The sequence below is a fragment of the Erithacus rubecula genome, assembly GCF_903797595.1.
Source record: "Erithacus rubecula genome assembly, chromosome: 6".
Lineage (NCBI taxonomy): Eukaryota > Metazoa > Chordata > Aves > Passeriformes > Muscicapidae > Erithacus > Erithacus rubecula.
The window spans coordinates 26567817-26588720 of NC_136688.1; the positions used below are offsets into that span (position 1 = coordinate 26567817).

The window sequence follows — 20904 nt, forward strand, 5'->3', positions numbered from 1 at the left end:
GAGTTCAGCAGTGGTTGCCAGTTATTTTTCAGAATGCTTCACCCCTCTACTGAAGAGTACAAAGATAGCAAAATCCTTGGACAGACCTACTCCTTGCCCATGATGCTGCATATTGCATTATGGAAAACTAATTTTCATTTCATACAGAGGGTTAGGTTAGATTAAAAAAAAAAAAAAAAAAAAAAAAAAAGAAAAAACAGGAAAGGAGAGGCTCACTGCTTCTGTCACTCTGCTGGGGATACTGAGAACAGGGTTAGGCCAAGATCTGCCCATGGATGCATCCAGGGATTGCATTGGTTCCAGGAGGATTATTCTTGTATGCAGGAGTGCATGACAGACACAACAGATTTGGTCCTTGTTGCTTTGACTTTTCCAGGATGCTCCATTTATTTTTGCATTTCATGAAACAGACTGGTACAGTCAGATGTTCTGTACCTGGGTTTCCCTTCTCCCACCCAAACCAGAATTAATTTTAGGCTATAGGCATCACCCACGCCAGAAAATGAAAGAGCCAAATCCTTTCAAAGACAAAGGACTTACCAAAATCACCGGGGTTTCACTTGAGTAGGTCTAAAGAAAGAACATCACCACAGTCTGTGACAATTTGGCTGAAGAGACAATAAGTCAATTTTGTATTTTCAGATCAAAATAATTGTCTGGGTGGGGGAACACTCTTGCCTCAGCTTCCTTGAAAGCGGGAATGAGAGGACTGGTATTGCTGAGATTATTCCAGAATTTGGGTTATGGTGCAGAAAACTGATTCACATTCTGCAGTCTGAAATGGGGTATATTTTGCCTTCATTGTCTCACTACCACCTCTTGTAGGATTTGACTGCAGCATGGAAGCATCCTAATATAACTTTACAGTGCATCATGTTGTTGTTACTGTAGTAACTTATTACTAGGACATCTTGTGTTATCTTTATTGCTGCAGTACCTGGTACAAATGTACCACTGTTTGTCCACACACACTGTTATTACTGCCTTATTCCCCACACTAATTTACTGCAGCATCCTGTTGTGTCTTATTGCTGCATTATCAAAATGCTACTTTACTGCAGTGGCCTGTGTTACCTTATTGCTACATTTATTCTGGTATTATTATGTCAGCTTACTGACACTTTTTATGGCTGCCCTGCTACCATTTTATTACAGTACTCTATGGGATCTTAGTGCTGAGTTATACTGAGAGTACATTAATCCATTTGCTTCAGCCTAACTCTGTCTGCACTGGCTTGTCAAACCTTTCCTAATGCTTGTCCTGCTGCTGTTTTGCCACAATAGCCATGAATGCTCTGGATATTCTATTATCCAAATAACAGTGCACAGCCATATTTCACAGCCATAGCCCTGTAAGTATGGGAAGCTTTGCAGCTAGCTTGCCCAGCTTGGACATTGTAAAAGCTTTCCAGACTGTCTTTCCTTGAATTGATGCCATTTAGAACAGAAACAGAGGTGGAAAGCTGATTTCCTAACTCATCTTCAGCACGATGAGGTAGTTGGAAGACACTGGACACTTACAAAGCAGTAGAGTACTGCTTGCAATGCTCAATGGGATAGCATTGGGTGTACAGAAGTAGCATCACTTGGAATAGGCAAGGTCATTAAAATGCAATAATCCAAGGATGTGGTTCATGGGGAAGTAGTTACATGTTAGTATCACCATATGTGAAGTAAAAGACACGTGTAGGACAGTTAATATGTATTCCCAGGAGGAGGCCTTGTCTACTCTCATGTTTGTTTTGGAGGAATTTAGTCAGGAAATGAGGAGCAGAGCTTTCTTCCCTCCAGAGGATATGCAGCTCTGTCCGCTCAGCTAGCCATTGCTGAGCAGATTAGTTTGCACGAGTGTGCATTTAAATGGCAAGCTGTTCAGCATCCAGGCCCCCTGATGCACGCCCATATGCACACTCTCCATGTCTGTAAGGATTCTCTCCATGCGCTCAACTGTTCAAACACAGAATATTCCCCACAGGCAAAATACTGTGGCAGCCAACATGACTGTCCTGCAGGAATAAAGCTGAAAGACAAAGCAGAGTGCATTGCTCACAGGCAGCAGCACATCCCCAGGTTAAAGTCTGCATTTCTGCTGCCTGCACAGACCATAGACCAAAATCCACCTGTCCCATCATCCACCAGCATTCTCCAGTCCTGCCCACATGTGCCCCCTTGCTGCAGGACCTGAGGAGTACCTCCATGGAGATACTCCATCCTTCCCCCAGGAGATGACCTCTCCAGTGTCAGGAGCTCACTGCAAAGCAGATACCCACATGCACCACTTTACCATCCCCACTCCTTGCTACACACCAATTTCATGTTTTATGTGTACATCTTGCTCAGGAATGCTGTGCACACCAGTTTGAGGGTTCACGAGACAGACTTTCCATGGGAAATGCCTTGTGGCTGGGCAGCACTGGCAGTAGAGTAGCTTGGAGTGTGAGCAGCTGTTGGTTTACAGAGCTCCAGTGATTCATGGCACTGTCAGATTTGGCAGAAATAAAAACACCATCTACAAGGCTCTGAGAAGAGATGACCTCTGCATTTTCCTAGGGATGACCAAGGGGACACATATGCATGAATGGACACGTGAACCTATTACACAAAGACCTGCTATTTCACAAGGGGACCCTTTGGTTGGGTGGGCAGCAGAGGACAAACAAGTCCTGTGAGGACCTTAGCAAGTGACAATTTGGAAGGGACCAAATGTTCTCTTCAGAGGCGGGGGACCACAAGAATGTCAGGGACATTCATGGTTCTGCAGTCCTGGAATTTGCTTGTATGTCATGTACATGTAGGATGAGTTTGGTCTGAAGGCCTCAGACAGCAGGCTGTTTAGGGTATAGGCATGTGTAAAGAACAAGCATCATACTCAGTAGTCTACTGTACATTCATGCAAGTGAATGGACCTTAGGTATAATTGATATTTGGACTTTTCTGCAGGAAAGAAAATAGGTATCAGAATGAGAGCTGTCATGGGCAAAGAGGAAGGTCCTTTTTCTGTCAGAAACTATGCTGGCATGTTTTGTGCATACGTAGGCCTTAGATATTAGAATAATACTTGCCTCAGAAGTGAATATTGTTGATAGCCAGCTGTCTACTTAGCTAAATGTTTTGCCTAGGTAGGAGTGCAGACTTGTAGCCATATAGCAGTTTCTACCACCTGTACTAAAAGCCAATTTGCCTTGGCATGAGAGAAGTAGACCAAGAAATGTCTAGTTTCATGTATGCTTCAGATCTGAACTGCTTACAAAATATAGCAGATTTTGTGATACTAAGTCAGCTAAGTCTTGAAATTCTTTTAATATATAGATAGTATACCATATGTGAATGCAGGCCATTTTCCTATCTGCAGCTAGTATAAATAATAAAGTCACTTCAGTCCTGTCCTCATCCTAACCTCAATACCTCCAACAGCTTGAAACAAGCTACTGGGTCATCTTTTGCTGTTGCATTCATGGGCTGCAGGTCAGATGAGTTTTAGTGGAAGTTAATTTCCTCCAATGGTACCATTTCACTCTCAGAAAGATGCAGGGTCAGTTATCTGAGCATGATACCACAGCTGGATGTGCTGCTGTTTAGGGAGGGTCACCTGGCACCCTGGGCCCTGCCTATTCATGCTCTCCTTCTGCTGGTCCCATTTCCATCAATTCCCTTGTCACTGTAGGCTGAATTTTGACACCTGCCCACATCGTAGTTACCTTTCCCTGGACACATATGAGTGGATTTTGGCCCTCTCCAATTGGAGAGCTGGAGTCCGGGTTGGTTTTCTTGGAGAAAAGCTTGAACATCCATCATTGATTTGGTGTGCAAAATCTTAAATAAATAGAAACTAAATAAAATATAAATCAACTCACTTTAAAACATGTGTATGTATGTGTGTGTGCCTGTGTGTGATTGCACATTTCAAACTTGACTTTTTGAGCATCAGGCAGAGTCTGATCACATTTGCACTACACGCACATGCAGAACGATTCCGCCGACGTCAGAGAATTTGCGCCAGGACCAGAGTCTGACTCAAGGGGGCAAATCCTCAGGTGATGAAAACCACTCCTGCTCTCCTGACTTCAGCTGAGGATCTGGCCATCATCTCTGGACATGCTACATGCTATTGGAAGAACAATGAGTGATGAACTAAAATAGTACTTTTTTTTCATTGCTTTAAAGGAGGAGAAACATAGGAAAGAAAAACAAAGTAAAAGTCAGTGAATCTGCAGGAGAAATGCATTTCGGATTTTGGGAGAAGGAGAAGCAGCTTCCAGCAGATATTTTATTGGATCCAGACGGCCACATGAAAGGGAGTAAGTGAGATCGCCATCTTATTACAGTCACGTTTGTGCCAGGGAGAAAAGAGATGTGGAAAACCACCGATCTGTCAGCTGTTCTTTCTCCAAGCTGTGGCTGGGTCTGTTTCTTTAAACAATGAGACAGCAAGCCCTCGCCTTGTCAACCTCCCATGTATGGTGAAGTGTGCTCCTCCAAACCTCAGCTGGAAATAAAGTACCTGCACAGAGCTCAGGGTCCTTAAGGAGCTGTGCAGAAAGGGACGTGTTGGTGTAAACTGTGAAGAGAGGTGCTCCACTGGCGTGTGGCTCTCTGCCTCCACTTGCTCAGGCCGGCTCCCCTGCGGGGATCTGCTGTCCCTGAAATGCCCCGTCCCCAGCAGTGGTCCCAGCTGTCTCTCCCGCGGGGCGGTCGGCTGGAGCTGTCAGGAGGACTGCATCAGGCCTGTGAGGCGCTTGCTTGCCAGAGACTTCCCCTGGAGGGAGGGACAAACAGACAGAAGAGATCCAGAGGTGTCAGTGATGCTGTAGAATGGTTTCTCTGGGAGTGAGGGGCAGGGGATTTTCCCCAGAGTGGGACATGAAGCTCTCCTGACAAGGGAGGCAGGTGGAGTGAGCCTGTCTCTAGAATATCATGTACCTGCAGTTTTGCCTCAGGAAAGTCATTTTGCAAGGGGGAGTTGTGCTTAATAATGTCCAGTGGCTATCATCAAGGCTGTGCCCTGGGACTCTGTCTCGTGAAGATATTTCTTTTCTCCAGTTTCATGGGAGCTGGTAAAAGCAAAGCCCTGTCCTACACTTACTGCTACTCCTTCTTCCCAGTGCTGTCCTGTTGGTGCAGACCTCTACCCATCTTGGGGAGGGATGCACAGCTAAAACTGCTGTGAAAAGTGGGTTGTCCCTCCCACAGTCTGTGAATCAGTTTCAGCTGCACAGCATCCATCAGGAGCAGATCTGGGAAAAAAGTAATTTCAGGAACAGTTTAGCCTGTTCCTGTCCTGCTGTCACTCACCTTGGCACACTCCTTGGTCACCTGGGTTGGTGCCTGTTCACTCCTGCTTGGCCTTGCTGCCCTTCCTGTGCTCTCCACTAAGTCACCAATGCAAGCAGCCCTGCTCATGCCCTGCTGTCATCCACATGACCTTTCCCACTGACTGGCAGGACCAAGGACTAGGAAGAAGGATGGTCACCTGCACATCCGAAACCCTTCCCTAACTTAGACTATGCAGCACCTGCTTTCAGGAGCAAAGAACCTACAGGACCTATTTCAGGACCTACAGGCAGTGTTGTCCATTTGCAGTCACGATATATTCACAAAGGTAATACTAATGGCTTTGCAATTACTGTGAACAGTGAAAAACTATCTCAGGTATTGCACCAGTTGCTGTATTTCTTTGGTGAGCTTTCCTCTTGAAAAATGATGTTTTTCTTAAAGGAAAAAAAAAAAAAAACTATTGCTTGAAATAAACATTCAGGGAATACCAGAGAGCTGTAGAATACCTAGCAGCTCTTAGCCTCCTCTTCATTACTATATTTAGCCAAGATTTCCTTTGCAATTGGAAGTCTTACTGATTGCTGTTCCAAAGAAAGAGCCACAAAAAGAGCAAGAGAAACAAATTATTCAGTGAAAATAAGTAAGCGCAAAATGTAGAAAAATTTGAAATGCAAAAATTAGCAGGCTGTTTGAAACAAATATTTTTAAACAAGTTAACACTCTAATAAAAAAAAAAAAAAAACCAAACAACCACACTTCCCACCTCCCTTTGATTTCTAATTCCATGTAGGGCTGTTCCAGGAAGATGTAGCTGTTCCCTACAGAAGTGGAATTTCATTACTGAGATGTGTGACTTTCACCTAATAATTTGTTCGGCTGCATGAGCACACATGGCCCAATCTGTCTGTGTTCTGTATACCAGCAGTTGGCTGCAGGAAACACTTCATCATGCTGATTGTCCTGCCTGGGAGGAGAGGCCCATAGCCTCTGGTCCTCACACATGGGGCTTAGCATGGGAATGGCCAGCTCCATCCCAGAGCTCTGCAGACACACCATTTAAATTACGCATGTTTGGGGGTTTTTTGTTTGGTTGGTTTTTTTAGAAGTATAAATAAAAATTTTTATTATTATTATTTTTAAACGTGCTGTTTTAAAATTTGGCCCAGTGCTACCCCAGGGAGTGGCCAAGTCTTCTGCAGGGCAGGATGGCTTAGGGGGCTAAGACCAGGGGTGTAATTTTGCTGCTGTTGAGGAATACCAGAGAGAGAGTGCTAAGGAATTATCAGTCCCTGAATCCTATTTATAGGAAGAAAAAGGTAAAGATATGGATGTTAATTCCTGGAGGAATAACATGGCTGAGTTTAGAAAAAAAAAAAAGTTCATTTCCACCAATATTTGAGTACTTCCTTAGGAAAAAAATGAACAAATAAGCCTTGGTTTATATAATGCCTATTCAGTCAGACTCTAACTAATCTGTGACAGGCAGCCCCTCTTGTTATCTTCTCACAGGCAGGTGGCTTGGGGCTACGCCAGCTCCCTGCGTCAGGTTCCAGCAGGGCTGAGGAGCAAACACTGTTCCACATCCTGCCCCTGTTTCAACATTCCTGTATTCAAAGCAGGAAGGAGAAGTGCCAGTAGTGGGCCAGGTTGAAGAGAGGGGACAGCTGCCTGGGGAAGGTGGTGGGTTGGAAACAGAGCCAATGGCTGTGGTTTGTGCAGAGCAAACGCTCGTGGGCTTCCCATTGGAAAATGCTTCTCCTTGCAGGGAAAAGCAGTGCCCTCCATCTGCAGCTCCCCTGTCTCATGGGAAAGGCGTTACCCTGGGAACTGCAGCAAACTTCCCGCCTGCAGGCTGGGATGAGTCCCCAGTGCAAAGCCCGTCTGTCTGGGAGGATAACTGTGCCAGGGAATGGCCTCACGAACAGGGACATGCAAACAGATGGGTGCAAGAAGCTCTGTTTTAAGACAGCAAGAAGCAGGCAGCAATGTTGTCTGCTCGGCTGTTGTGTTCACCTCTGTGCTAGAACAGATGGCAAAAGGATCCCTGAAATTGCATAGAGGGATTAATGCTGTGACATTTTTGACTACAAGCATGAGTACTGTAATGCTCAGCCCCCAAACAGAGGCATACAGATGTAGGGGATTTTGTTTCAACCCGACACAGGGCCAAAGGTCAGCCTCACAGCAAGGGTCTGAGCGATATGGTATCTGCAGGCTGGAGTTGGTTGGGATGCAGGTGTTCAGTCTAAGATTTTCTCATCTTAGACATCCTAATTAAAATAAAAATAAAAATAAAAGAGGATCAGGGAAAAACTGCATTTCATCAGGAAGACTGGTATCTCTTTCCTATTACTAAAATGAACAAGAAGGGAGTAACGTATAGCAGGTGGAAAAGCTGGATGGGATTTGCAATCCACCTGCTGATGTAAATCAACATGACTCAGTTTTTTTCACAGAAGTGCTGCTGATTTACACCAGTTGAGAGGCTAGCTCATGGTATCTCTCTTTCAGGTTTCGCCCTGCAGGGCTTCTAAGGCACAAATCTCATCAGGAGACACAAAAGGGGTGCATCAGGTGACCAAGAAAAGCCAAAGTGCAGCACACATGATGGGTCCTTTGGAAAGGGGCAGTGGCTCAATGCACAGGCAGCCAGCACTCTCCCCAGGATCCTCAGCCAATCCGTCCAAACCTACCTGTTTCTGCTTGCCAAGAGGGTGTCCGAGGCCAAAGAGTCCAGGATGGTGTCAGCATGCTTTAGTGTCATTGCTTAATGTCCAGAAAAGAGTTCGGGTAGCCAGGACAGGGTGGCCTGTGTCCACCTTGAGGCACCAGAGGTGAGATGCACCCCTGTATTCTTTGTGATCCCACAACCCTTCCCTGAAGCTGCATGCTGGGAGTGCCTGAGTCAGACAGGTGAAAGGCTGCTCTGAGAAGCTGGAAGTGGCTGAAATAGTTCTTAATTGGGTATAATACATGCCAAAAAAGTTCAGGTCCAGGAGGGCACATCTACCACATGGAAACGGATGGATTTCCCTTGGGGGTTTATCTGACAGAGCAGGATATGTCAGATTATGATGATGTGAAAGTTTGGCACAAAGAACACCTAGTTTCTATAAAAAGGTTCAACCAAAATAAATTATGTTTTCCTTCCATGCATCTTTGTTTAGCATGAAACCAGTGGCTGTCTCTATCTCTTCTTTCCCCACTAGAAGAGAATGTCAACAACAACTGCTGTATTTCCAGGAGAAATTTCATCTAAGCTAGGCTGGCAGGGGATTTGGAAAACATAGCATCTCAAGCTCAGCACACTTCAGTACCTCTTTTACTGTGCCACATGTATATGCTGAATAACTTTAGGCAAGATTAGAGTGGATGTAAGGAGTAAACTTTTTATATGGGGTCTAAAGTCTTTAAAGAAATCCTCAGTCTACCAGTCCCCAAATATTTGTCACTACTAATTAGGGTTAGAACAATTAAAAGCCCAGACTGTTGTCTCTCAAACAGCATAGCACAAGCAGTAGGGCATATGTTGTATGGCATATGTCGTGTGTCGTCTTGGATGCAGGGAGGCTTCTTTTTCTCTTATGTCCTGCAAACAATTGAGCTGTTCCACAGCAACATATCCACAGGAAAGGATGACATGGAGCCTCACTGCATTTGGTAATGTCCAATTCTCTCTATGCTGCTGAATGAATTTTATTTGTTTTTTTTTTTTTTTTGCCCTTAAACACCCCCATGACAGAAGCGACTTCTTAAAAGCAGTGTAAGATCTGAGTTTGAAGTAACCTAAGGAAAAAATCAGAGATTTCTTAATGAACCTAACGAAACTGTCTTCTAGAATATGACTTCCAAGTATGTGGCCATCCTAACTGCTTGGCTGCATGTCCAGCAGAGAATTGGACCTCAGCAATTGTGGATCATCAGGGCTCACTGAGGCCTAGTGAAATAAAGATCAACCTGTAGGTCACAGGACATGATCAGCATCTTTAGTGGCTGAGACTTTGCTGAGCTGCTACTAAGCTAAAGTGCAAAATGAAATCAGCATTATTTTAATTAAGCAAAATTCAGGAATTTAATATAGGCAAGATGCCAAGTAAGAAGGAAAAAAGGGTGTCTGGGATTTGATGCAAAAAAGGGACAGCACTTCTTTCAAACCTACTGTATGAGCCAGCAAAGTCTCCATCTTGCTCCTTGCTTTTATCTGCCAAAACCAGGACTTTGCACAGTTGGGAGACAAGCAAAGAGTGGGAACTTTATAAAATATTTTTATATTGAAAGTTTAGTTCCATCCAATACCCATGGCTTCACACAATGCTGATGTGCTCTGCCCAGCACAGTGCAATTCAGCATGCAGGCATTCCCCACCCCCAGCATGCACAAACCAGATCTCCCATGCATGTTGTCAACAACTTACCTGAAACCCAGGCAGGATTTATCCCATAAGCAGCTTTGTGGCTGCAGCCGTGGGAGAGAGGAGAGGTGGCAGCACAGGCTCTCATTTGCCATATCAATACAGACCAAAGTGCTTTCACGCTGTGTCCTCACCCACACAATTCCCACCCACCAGCTTGGGACTTTGTTTGCTACAGCTGGCTCCACTTCTTGCTTTCTACTCCTCATTTGTGCTCAGGGCTCTCCTCCCAGTCTGCTCCAGCCAGAAGCATCACCTTGCTGGAAGAGAAGTCATCTCCTGGGGAGCACTGTTGCCCCATCCCCCTTTGCAGAGAGCTGGGGCTGCATCTCTAGAGAATGTGAGATAATTCTACTTCCACCAACTTGAACCTGAGTTTTTTCACAGGCACTGCTCACTTTTCCTATATTTAGCTGATATTCGACAAGAAATGTGGCAGTAAGCAGACAATGTCCTGCAACCAAATTTTACTTCTGAAGAGATTGCCATGGCCCTAGCACTGGCAGCACTGTTTGGTTTTCAATGTTATACTACAATGCAGATCTTGGGGAAGCTTTATTTTTGTGTCATTTAAAAAATATTCTTTTTATTAGATTTTTTGGTTAAAATATACATTGTCAACATAAGATAAACATAACATAAATTAATGAAGTTAAATAAGAAACTGAATTAAAAACATGAGCAATACTGGAAAATAACTTAGTTCAACACAAAATAAGCACAGACACATGAACTATGAACACAAGTAACATAAATTAACACACAAAATGTGGTGGACAATACCACCAATTGCACACCAACACAAACTGAAAACAGGAGCTGCAAATTGGCTGTAGAGGGTAAGGTGGGGCCAGATGCTCCCAGCATGCAGAATTCTCACCTTTCTTGCCAGCACAGTCTCATGAGTTACCCTCAAATTCCTGCAGAGTGGGCACCACTTCTCCTCTAAGGCTTGACTGACAAATTACCTGAGCTTCTTGCCATTCCTGCTCATCACAATGAAGCTTGATCACCATGGGTTATGTTCCCACATTTGATATTGCTTTTTTACTCCTCTGCCTCATATGTCTTATGGGAACAGTTCAGAGCTTCAGTCCAATTAAAAGCAGTATCATCTACTCACATTTTAAGCTGTGAGGATTTCTTATAGTTCCTAAATGAGGGATTGCACTTTGCTTGGAGAAATACTAGTAAACCACTATACATGGCACAAACCAGGACCTCTATATTCACCCACTCCTAGCACAGCTCCATAATAGCTGCAGCCTTCTTCTACCATCCCATCCTTCTACCAGCACCACAAGTACGATCTCTTCTTTTATGGTGCAGTCTGGGCTCCTTGTAGCCAAGAATGAACCAGTTTTGGCATTAGTGGAGGCTGTTTATGAGCTGCAAATTCAGAATGTGTTCCTCCCTTTGACAAAAACCCAGGAAGACAGAGGAGCAGATGGATCACTGCAGTCAGTACAAAGTGGTATAGCAGACTCTTTTTTCAAGCCACCTCAGAAAAGGCCTAACCGAATGTTGCTGGTCTGGGTCTTGAGCAGGGTGTGATTCTGTGTCTAAAGGACTCAGCTTATTTGACAGCCTTCAGCACAACTGGGAACCAGATATGTAAATGTCTTGTACAGAGGAAAATGGATGCAGCACTGAAATATCAAATCTCTCTGGAATATCATAATAAACTTGTCTGAAATCACACCCTCCTTCCCAAACACCTTCTAAGGTCATGGATTAGTGTCATCTGCAGTTAGACCTTTCTGTAGTGAGAAGGTACCAGCTTTTATCTTCCAGGGTTTGTCTGTGGCTCAAATAAAATACAGCAAATTAATAGTGGGTGTGTTTGAACTCTGTATCGTGTCTTTCATCCAGAAGGGTCCCCAAGCACTTTCACAAATGGCATGCACAAAGATCCCTCACCCACTTTGTCCTTGCAGGGGCAAAAGGAAGCTGCTACACGGTGCCAGCAGCACTACACAGCAGTGCTTTTAGGAAGTGAAGGATAACTTATTGACTAGAAATAATGAATACTTACCCTTTAAACAAGTCCCTGCATATAGAGCAGACTGTAGCATATGGGTGACACATGCAACTTACCCCTTAGCAAACCGGGTTAGGTACCACAACGATGCCAAGAGCAGACGTAGAACATCCCAGCCTGCAGCAGGGAGTCAGTGCATGTGCTCTGCTGGCCTTACATCCAGCCCTCTGCATCCCCAGCTGTGGACACTGGCTGGCTGCCACACCAAGGGAACAAGCACACAGCAGGCTGCAAACACAGGCTGCAGCCCCTTTGTGCTTGGGGTGTGTTTTGATGCTTCCCATCACCCGAGCAGTGCAAGTTCCTTTTCTCAGTACAAGCCAGTGTAATGATTGGAGTAGTCAAGTGAGCATATTTTCTTTTAAAGTAAAATACCTTCCAAAGATAAAAATAACCCTTTTTCCAGATGTCTTTTCATGATGCCAAATCTAAATAAACTCTGGAATCCATTCCTGTATCCCTTCCCTTCTTGCTGTCTGTTTTGATAGACACTTCACCAGCATCTCAGTGTATCATCTTTTTATACTTTCCACTTTTTCAAACACTTTTCTCTACCAATAATGGCTTAAATCTATACCATTATTGCAGGTTGTGAATACTCTCCATATCCTCAAATACTGTGATCTATTTATGCAACTGGTAGAGCTGGGAAAGTGAAAAAGTGGGAAAGGTGGTAAATATATGACAGCTTTATGAGATTATCAAGGAACCAGTTAAAAAGATGACATCAGGCAGCAATTCCTTCTTCAGCCTTACACCTTCTTCACTGCTTTGATGGTTACTATTTATAATACATCACAGTGACATAGCTGTGCAAAGCATCACACAGTTCACCTGAGAAAGATAAGATTCCATCAACACATTTCACATGTGTGACACCACACTCATGAATTAAGAATAGGACTGAGCTTGACTTGGACTCTGATCCAACAGTACACAAACCAAGAAGACATTAAAAACAGCATGAGTAGCCATGGCCAAGGGATGAATCTTAGGGTCTGGAAGGTGGGGAAGCAGCAGCAGAGAAAAACAAAAGTGACAACATGGAGCTGGGAGACAGCTGAGAACATCAAGGAAGGGACAGCGAGGCAATCAGGGTAGAAACTAAAGGTTTCGTAGCTGTATAATGCAAGAGAGCAGATGCATATGGAGCTGAAATTAAACATGCAACTGTGAATTTCTCTGGGCATTGAACTGGGATGCATTTACTTCCTGAGACAAGAATTGTTCAGTACAAAACTACCAAAGATACCAGAAAACTAAAGCAAAGGAAATGCTACTATGATAATGTCAGTTTGCATCACTGCAAGCAGGAGGAGGGCATTTTAGGTTCCAGACAGAAAGCATCTTGGACACTGAGCATGATAAATACATTGAATACAAGATCTCCAGTCATTCTTGTTTCTGGAAAAGTTATGTTTGAATGAGAAATCCAGATGGAAAAATGGCTCCACAGCCATTAAGGATGTCATGTGGGACTTTGCCTGCAATGCTTTTGGGTGAGAATAAAATACCACTAGACAGGTGCTGATAACAAGAGGATGACAGCAGCTCCTGCTTCCCAGCTTCTTTTTCTGCCTATGCTATGGTTAATGAAACTGAGCCAATCTGTTGATCCAGTTATTAACCCGGGCCTGGCAACTGAGACAATCTTCAGTCTTCATTGATGTACTGTACAAAATGTTCCATCCAAAATGTCCAGGATTCTTTGAAGAAGGGTAATTTGAAAACTTGCATTCTTACATCCTTAATCTACAGTCTACTTCCCATGCAAGTTGAACCTAGATCATCTCATCCTTCACCTTATTTTCTTTCAACACTGTGTTGAATTTATACAAGAGACTCTTTGCCTTCTTCAAGTAAAGACCTTTTCCAGTCCAGGAATTTAATGCGTACCATCTGTTATTTCAGCCAGAATTTGTAAAAATTCTGTCTAAAGAATAGATTGCTGCTCTGGTCACTCTCTTGTCCTTTAAAGTACAAAGACTGAGAACTCTTATCCTCTCACAAGTTGTACATATGGGTGTGCCTTTTGTTCTTTATGAAATGTCAGCTGGGAATAAAATCTAGAGGTCTCGGCACTGAGTCACCACCTGGACACTGAGTCAGAAATTTTAACACCTGTTTTCTTCCAGGAAAAACTCTTTCCCTGGAATATAACCATTTTAGGAAAGTTTGAATTCAAGTTTGGGTATCGTGGCCCAGGCTTATCTAAGTTACCTGCTGAGGCTGGTATCCATAGGTTTAATCCCTGTTATTGCTGCTTTTAGAGATGAGATGCTCAAGATGCAACAAAGGACCCCCATCCTATTTCCTCCTTTATTAAATGCAAATGGCTACCAGTGCAAGGTAGGCAGACACTTGGTGGCTTTCTTTGTGAGACAAAAAGCAGCAGTAGGTTCCCTAAATGTACTCATTAAAATATATTTTCCTTCTACACTTGGCCCTGAAGGATCATCTCAGCTTATGAGAACTAAGCTTCTGCCTATCTAATTATTAAATAATTTCTAAAGCAGATGGGAAACTACATTGGTTTAAACAGCTAGGCTGAGACTGCAGGGCTAAAAATAGTATAGCAGGCTCCTTTTAATTAGTAAGATGATGAAATATGACAGAAGAGAGAGATGTAGATATATGGATTTGTGTGTATGTGTGTCTTTAAAATTAAGTTATTACCTCAATACTAGATATTATTTATAACATATATGATACATGGTGTCTGATTTTTATGATGCCATTTATCTTCACTTAGGAGAGAAGACAAGCTATCTCTGCTTTCATAATGTCAATCTTTGTTGTATTCAAAAGGAAAATTGTAATATTGTGCCACCATGCACAGTGCCATCCTTTTTTAAATGAGGTGGATTAGTAAGTGCTCCAAAGGAATAGACTGTCAGTTCTGCAACTCCATGATATCGACCACTTCCCAGGGCACCTGGGAGAGCATGGAAGAGCCAGCCTAGCTTTATACCTGTGATTCCAGAGCAAGGGAGCCTGGCACAGGGCCAAAGGGCTCAGGTACTGTAATACTGATCGTACCACTATGTGCTGCCTATGTATTCTTGAGGACTCTTCAAAACCTGAAGAGAGGAGAAAAGACATCTGCCACCTCTCTGCTCCACAGCACATGCCCTGTAGTGCTCTGTTCCAACATTTGAGGCCCTTTGATGCTCACCAGACAACTGATGATCATGTTTGGTCATGAGACCACAAAGCTGCCATAAAACACATGGACATCACACCTTCAGACTTCTGTCAGGTCAGTCGAGGAGCTGAGGGTGCCTGGATTTTTGGGGGCTGGATCAGACAGATGTTCCCTTGCTCCAAGGGGAACCAAGAGAGGCACTGCAAACCCTTTGCTGCAGAAGGACCTGACTGCAGTGGGAACAATCCTCACTGGATATTGCACTAAGGTGTCAGCTGATACTTTGTAAGGATCGGGAAGTAAAAGGCGAACCATCACCACAGTGAAGACTGCCCTGTTAAAATCTTGCTCTTAGTGTCATGCTTAATGTGGACCAGATAGCACCTGGCTTTCAGAAAGATTTGGTGCAAAAATTCGTGCATTCATTAGTCATGACATGACTTCTGTTGGTCAAAAATGTCAAGGAAGACAAGACAGTGGGTCTTGAAGGAGCTGAAGACTGGTATAAAAAAATTATGTAAAGCCCTGTTGTTTCTTATTCCCCATTGATCCGTGTGAAGGTGGAAAGCCTCTGGTTGGCTATCAGAATTTCATGGTGGCTTGCTAAAGTATGTAAAATGGTCTGGAGCTAATCCCTGTCTCCTGAGTTAAGGCTCCGAGATGAGCAGGAGCCCTATGGGTAAAACAACTTCCACTTGCTTCAATTCTGTGCTCCCTAAACCAAGTGTACAGCTTTCCACCAAGTGCAGGAGATCAGCTGGGAGCACTGAAAGATTTTTCAGGGGTGGGGCTTAACCCAAGTAAGAGACAAAAAGCCTGCAATACTCTTTGCAGTTTGTCATCAAAAAGCTTTACTGTTTCTACTTCTGAAGTGTTGCATTTTTTGCTATCTTTCTCGATCAAAAGGTGGTGAGACCCAAGCAACCAGAACAGGCAAACTTAGAGAGTCTGATTTTTTTCACTCAGATGAAGATTCCCTAAGATGCTTGACTTATCTGGTCCTCTGAGTACAAATCAGCTTTCTCTGATATGTAAAGCAACATTGTAAGTACAGTATTTTGAGCAAGGAAGGGATCATGAACTGCTACCTCCATTTTCCTGCTCTGGCTGTATGCCACCTGCAGTGTTCCCCAAAGTTCCCCAAAATTGAGTACAATGATGTAAAAGGAAGGGCTCTAGAAGAAAATGGGTCCAAGGCAGCAGGTCAATATACAAGTATCACTTCTTCCAAGCTCAAGACCTGTGTGTTGCCATGAGGAAGAAATCTAGCAAAGGGGACAGGAGACCCCTTTTGATGAGCAGGGAGCTTCTAGAAAATCTCAAACAAATTCTGGGATGTGGAAAGGAACTGGCTATGTGGGAGGACTACAGGAACGTTAGAGTATGTGGAGATGTGACAAAGAAGGCCAAAGCCCATTTGGAATTAAGTCTGGCAAGGGATATGAAGGACAACAAAAAGGGTTTCTACAAGTACATCAGCAGAAAAAGGAAAATTTGGGAAAATGTGGGGCTGCTGCTGAATCAGATACGTGTCTTGGTGACAGGAGGCACAGAGAAGGCCCAGTTACTGAATGCCTCAGTTTTTAGTGCTGAGGTTGGGAATCCCAGACTTTGGAGGTAAGAGAGGAAGGCTGGAGAAAGACAGACTTCCCATTGGATGTAGAGGGCTGGGTTAGAGATTGGCTGGGCAGACTTATGTCCCATAAACTTCTTTACATGAGGGTAGCAGAGCACTGGAATAGGCTGCCCAGGGAAACTGTGGAGTCTCCCTCTGGAAACAGTCCAAATCCACCTGGACACATTCCTGTGTCACTTGCTCCAGGTGACCCTGCCTTAGCAGGAGAATTGGACTAGGTGATCTCCAGAGGTCCCTTCCAGCTGTAACTACTTTGTGATTCTGTGATTTCCCAAAATGCTGGTCACATGTTATAGCCAAATCTGAAAATTTTCCCAGGGGTCTACTGGTCCTCACAGTGCCAGACAGAGAAGCATAGTCTGGAGGTGGCCCAGATCCACAGACAATTAATAGTTCAGTCAATCTGGGAGATTATTTCACTTCAATTATGCCTCCTTAAGGCAAATAAACTTTTAGCCCTTACTGGTTTTGAGATTTCTCTAACAGCTATCACTGGATATGTGACCTAGTATTAATCTGCTTGCAAAATAGGCTCAGTGCTCCTCCCTTAAGAGAGACAAACTGGTGGTCTGTTCCAGCTAAACCTTAAACTTACACTTAACTTCATCACACCTGTGTAGTGCCAGCTTGAATAAGTGATCCTGTAACGAGCAATCACTAAAGAACATTGGAGCTCTGGAAGTATGGACTGCTGAATTGCTTCACTCTTACACAGTCAGGGAGCTGCAGTGCATTTTGGAGAACTAGAGCATACAGGATTAACTTTGTCTTCATTCAGTCCCCTGAATATGCCATAAAGTTCTCATGTTGGTAATACTGTCCTCTGAGGACATTATCACATGTTAGCATAGACTATTTTCTCATCTGATGGCAATGACAAACTGCCATAATGCAAAGTACAAAAAATTCAGACTCTTCCTAGTTCTGGTAACTACTATGCCATCAGAAGATGAGATTTTATATCTATATTTAGAGAAATGAAAAAAATAAAATATTTACAGCATACTAGCCAGTAAGACAAAAATGAGCTAAAGTGCCGACCAATCTACTACAATTTTCTTTACAGCTACTTACATTCTAATCATAGCATCCCAAACTTAGCTTGTCAAGTTACTCTTCAAATCAAATACAAGAGAAAAATCCATCCTTGGCTGTGTGCTGTGCAACTATAAACCCAGCCAGTTTAGTAAAGTGAGAGTTACTCTTCCATGTACTTGGCAAATCTGGGAGCAGAATTTACCACTTGGTGTAAATATTTCTGCATAGTTTGTTTAAAAAAAAAAAATTAAAAAATCTTTCCTACTCCTCTCCCTGGCAGACTCTTAGAAAGTAGTAAATATGCAGATGGGCATAGTGATATATTTTGTATCAACATATTTTAAATGTGTGCATATGCATTAGTGATATAAATACATTCCCCAGGAAGTCTGCCAGTGGATGTTCTACTAAGCCTTGTATGTTACATTTGGGTTTGCTTGTGCAGTAGCACAGCAGCGTCAGGAAGAACTGCTCCCAGTTTATTTATTCTACAGCAGCTCAACCTTACCTGCACAGCTTCCTGTTTCTCTTAGGATGTACAAAGGTGCTATATTTACATGTCATGTGTGTGTCTGTAGTGTACATATAAATATACTTATATACACACATGCAAGAATGTCATAGACTCACAGAATGCTTTCAGTGGGAACCTTAAAGATCATCTATTTCCAATCCCCCTGTCACAGGCAGGGACACCTTTCATTAGACCAGGTTACTTAAAGCTCCATCCACCCTGTCCTTGAGCACTTCCTAGGATGAAGCATCTGCAGGTTCTCTGCGTAGTCTGTTCCAGTGCCTCACCACTCTCACAGTAAAGATTTTTTCCTAACATCCAATCTAAACCTACTCTGTTTTAGTTTGAGCCATTCCCTCTTGTCCTGCCACAACATGCTCTTGTAAAAAGCCCCTCTTGTCTTTCTCGTAGGCTCCTTTAAAGTACTGCATGGCCACAATCAGGTAACCCCAAAGCCTTCACTTCTCCAGACTGAACAAAACAAATTTTCTCAACCTTTCTCTACCTTTCTTGTAGAAGAGGAATTCTATTCCTCTGATCAACTTTGTGGTCCTCCTCTGGATTTAGCTGATATCTTTCCTGTCCTGGTGATGCCATGGCTGGATGCAACACTCCAGGTGGGCTCTCATGAGAGCCGAGTAGAGGAGCAAATTCCCCTTTTACAACCTGTTGGTCATGCTGTTCTTGATGCAGCTCAAAACACAGCCTGTACTCTCCAGTATCCCTGCTACTCCACTCCACTTGCAGTACCCACCTCTAGTCTGACCCCTCTCCCTATTTTCCTGCTCTGCAGAAAAAGTGCTGCACAGACAGATCCCTGAACACAAGTGGGGCAAGCAGGTTTTGCCCAAGCTCTGGACAGACGGGCTGGAGGTTGGAGGCTGATGAAGGACAGAGAGAGAGGAGATCTGCCCGCTGCCCTTGAGATCCCGCTGTCCCCTTGTCTAAAAGGTTTAACAGTGTCATGTTTCTTGCTGTGACTGTGCTCCTTTTCTGGTATTGCTATCCTGAACGGGGCAAAGGGTATCGCACATCACTATTTGCATGAGCACTGACAGATGGGGGCAGCGGAGGGAGCGGCAGGGCTGTGGGTGGATGTGTGTGTGACGCTGTCATTATCCATGCACTGCGGAACCGTACGGATACTGTTGCAATGGAGCTATGAGAACCATGCTCTTCTACTTCATTGAGCGAGGAATAGCCACAACAAATACTGTAGTGGGAATGTAGCAAAAAGGCAACTTTGTGTTTAATTCTAGACAAAAATTAATTTGCTTTTGCAATGATGATAAGCTAGAATGAGCATTATCCCATTTCTCCCGCCACCCCCAGCCCCCTCTTTAGAGCTACTATTTAGATGAGCTACGGTATTAAGAGAGAAGCTGAAAAGATGCTAGCTGCAAAAATAAAGGATGAAATAAAAAGTCAAGCATCTACATTTGCCCCAGCTGAAAATGAAGTTCTGAGAAAAAGGAGGAGGGAAAAGAAAAAAAACTTACCACGCTGCGAGTGAACTTTTCTAGAGAAGTTCTACGACCTTGCTCATTCTCTGGCTTAACAGGGAACGAAGTAGAGAGATAAAAATATAGAAAAAAAAAACCCTTCAGCTTAAATGCAGTCTTTTAAAACAGCAGCAAAATATAAGGAAGCAGCAAGAAGAAAAAGTTGTAAAAAAATGTAAAAAGCAGAAATCAATGTTTGCAACAGCAAACATAAGAAATCAAAATGCCTTAAAGAATGAGAGACATCACAACTTTTACTCTCAGAGAATGTCACTTCTCCCCTGTGAGGTTTTTGAACGGTTCATATATGTCTGTGCATTGCTGTGTCTTACAGCTGCTGGTGTTCACTGAATTTTCCTTCTGTTACTGCTCAGGCTGGGGCGTCTGATTGTGGTTAACATCTGCCAAACAGCTATCAGAGGCTCCCATCCACTTGTGCAGAGAGATGAAAAAAAAACACAGTAGCTTTCACAATGTTAAAAACCAATGTCTGAGTGAATACAGCACTAGAAGAAAACCACTGGACTCACTACCAGTGAACCTACACTCTTCTATTTATCCAGAGAGTAGAAGCATATTTCCACTAAGTTTGGCTACATCAAAACACAAGACAGCATATGCACGTCTTTGCAAGACAACAGAAAGATACAGATCAGTTAGGGGCACTGATATTTTTGTACCTGGAGTACAGAACTATTCGTTTGCAAGAAGACATTCAATTGCACTGCGAGAAAACAAGTGTGTGCATCATGGCTTTATTAACATATCCCTGAGAAGGTTGCTCACTGCAGCACTTCGTTCATTTGGCACAAGGGAGATCTAATCGCCACTAACAAGGAAGAACTAAATAATTTATTGGCATGTTTGCTGCAATATCTAAGAGGAAAAAAATTGTTAAGAGAAGAAACTCAATGCTACAAAAGGAAGCTCACTGCAGTCAGAAAGCTGCGGGCACTGCTGATTTCCAGGAAAGACGCTTATTTTAATGTGGTGAGCCAGCAAGATGGAGGTGGTAAGATGGAAGCAAAACTGCCATGAAGGGAATAAGGAGCTACATGTAAAAGAAAACCATGGTGCATCACAGTGCACTGGAAACAAGCACTGCACTGGAGAGGCACCTACCTGACATATCATCTGCCATAGATTCAGCTGCAGTAGCAAGTCCCAGGACAAAGGACCATGCAAAAATCAGATAGAGAAGACAAAGAAGCCAAAATCATACCAGATAAACTGGATGAGTGGTAGTTGAGTCTAGGCAAAGCCTTTTTATTCTTCTGCCTGTTTATCACAGCTTTCACAGCTCTTTGATGTCTACAAGATTAGTCTTAAGCATCTCATGGAAA

General features: G+C 43.5%; 1 protein-coding gene across 4 annotated transcripts in view; it reads right to left on the reverse strand.

The window, feature by feature from the left end:
- Positions 1-355: 355 nt before the first annotated feature.
- The window catches only part of RGS6 (regulator of G protein signaling 6), a 261346-nt gene continuing 240797 nt past the window's right edge, over positions 356-20904 (reverse strand). For 2 of the 4 annotated variants that reach the window (XM_079309854.1, XM_079309852.1), the window contains exons 17-18: positions 19559-19612; positions 356-4756 (exon numbers count right to left, since the gene is read on the reverse strand). In XM_079309854.1, coding sequence (XP_079165980.1) covers positions 4706-4756; positions 19559-19612 — 105 coding nt within the window. In that variant the 3' untranslated portion in view covers positions 356-4705. The remainder of the gene's footprint in view (positions 4757-19558; positions 19613-20904) is intronic. The other 2 variants (XM_079309855.1, XM_079309853.1) reach the window with 1 other exon arrangement.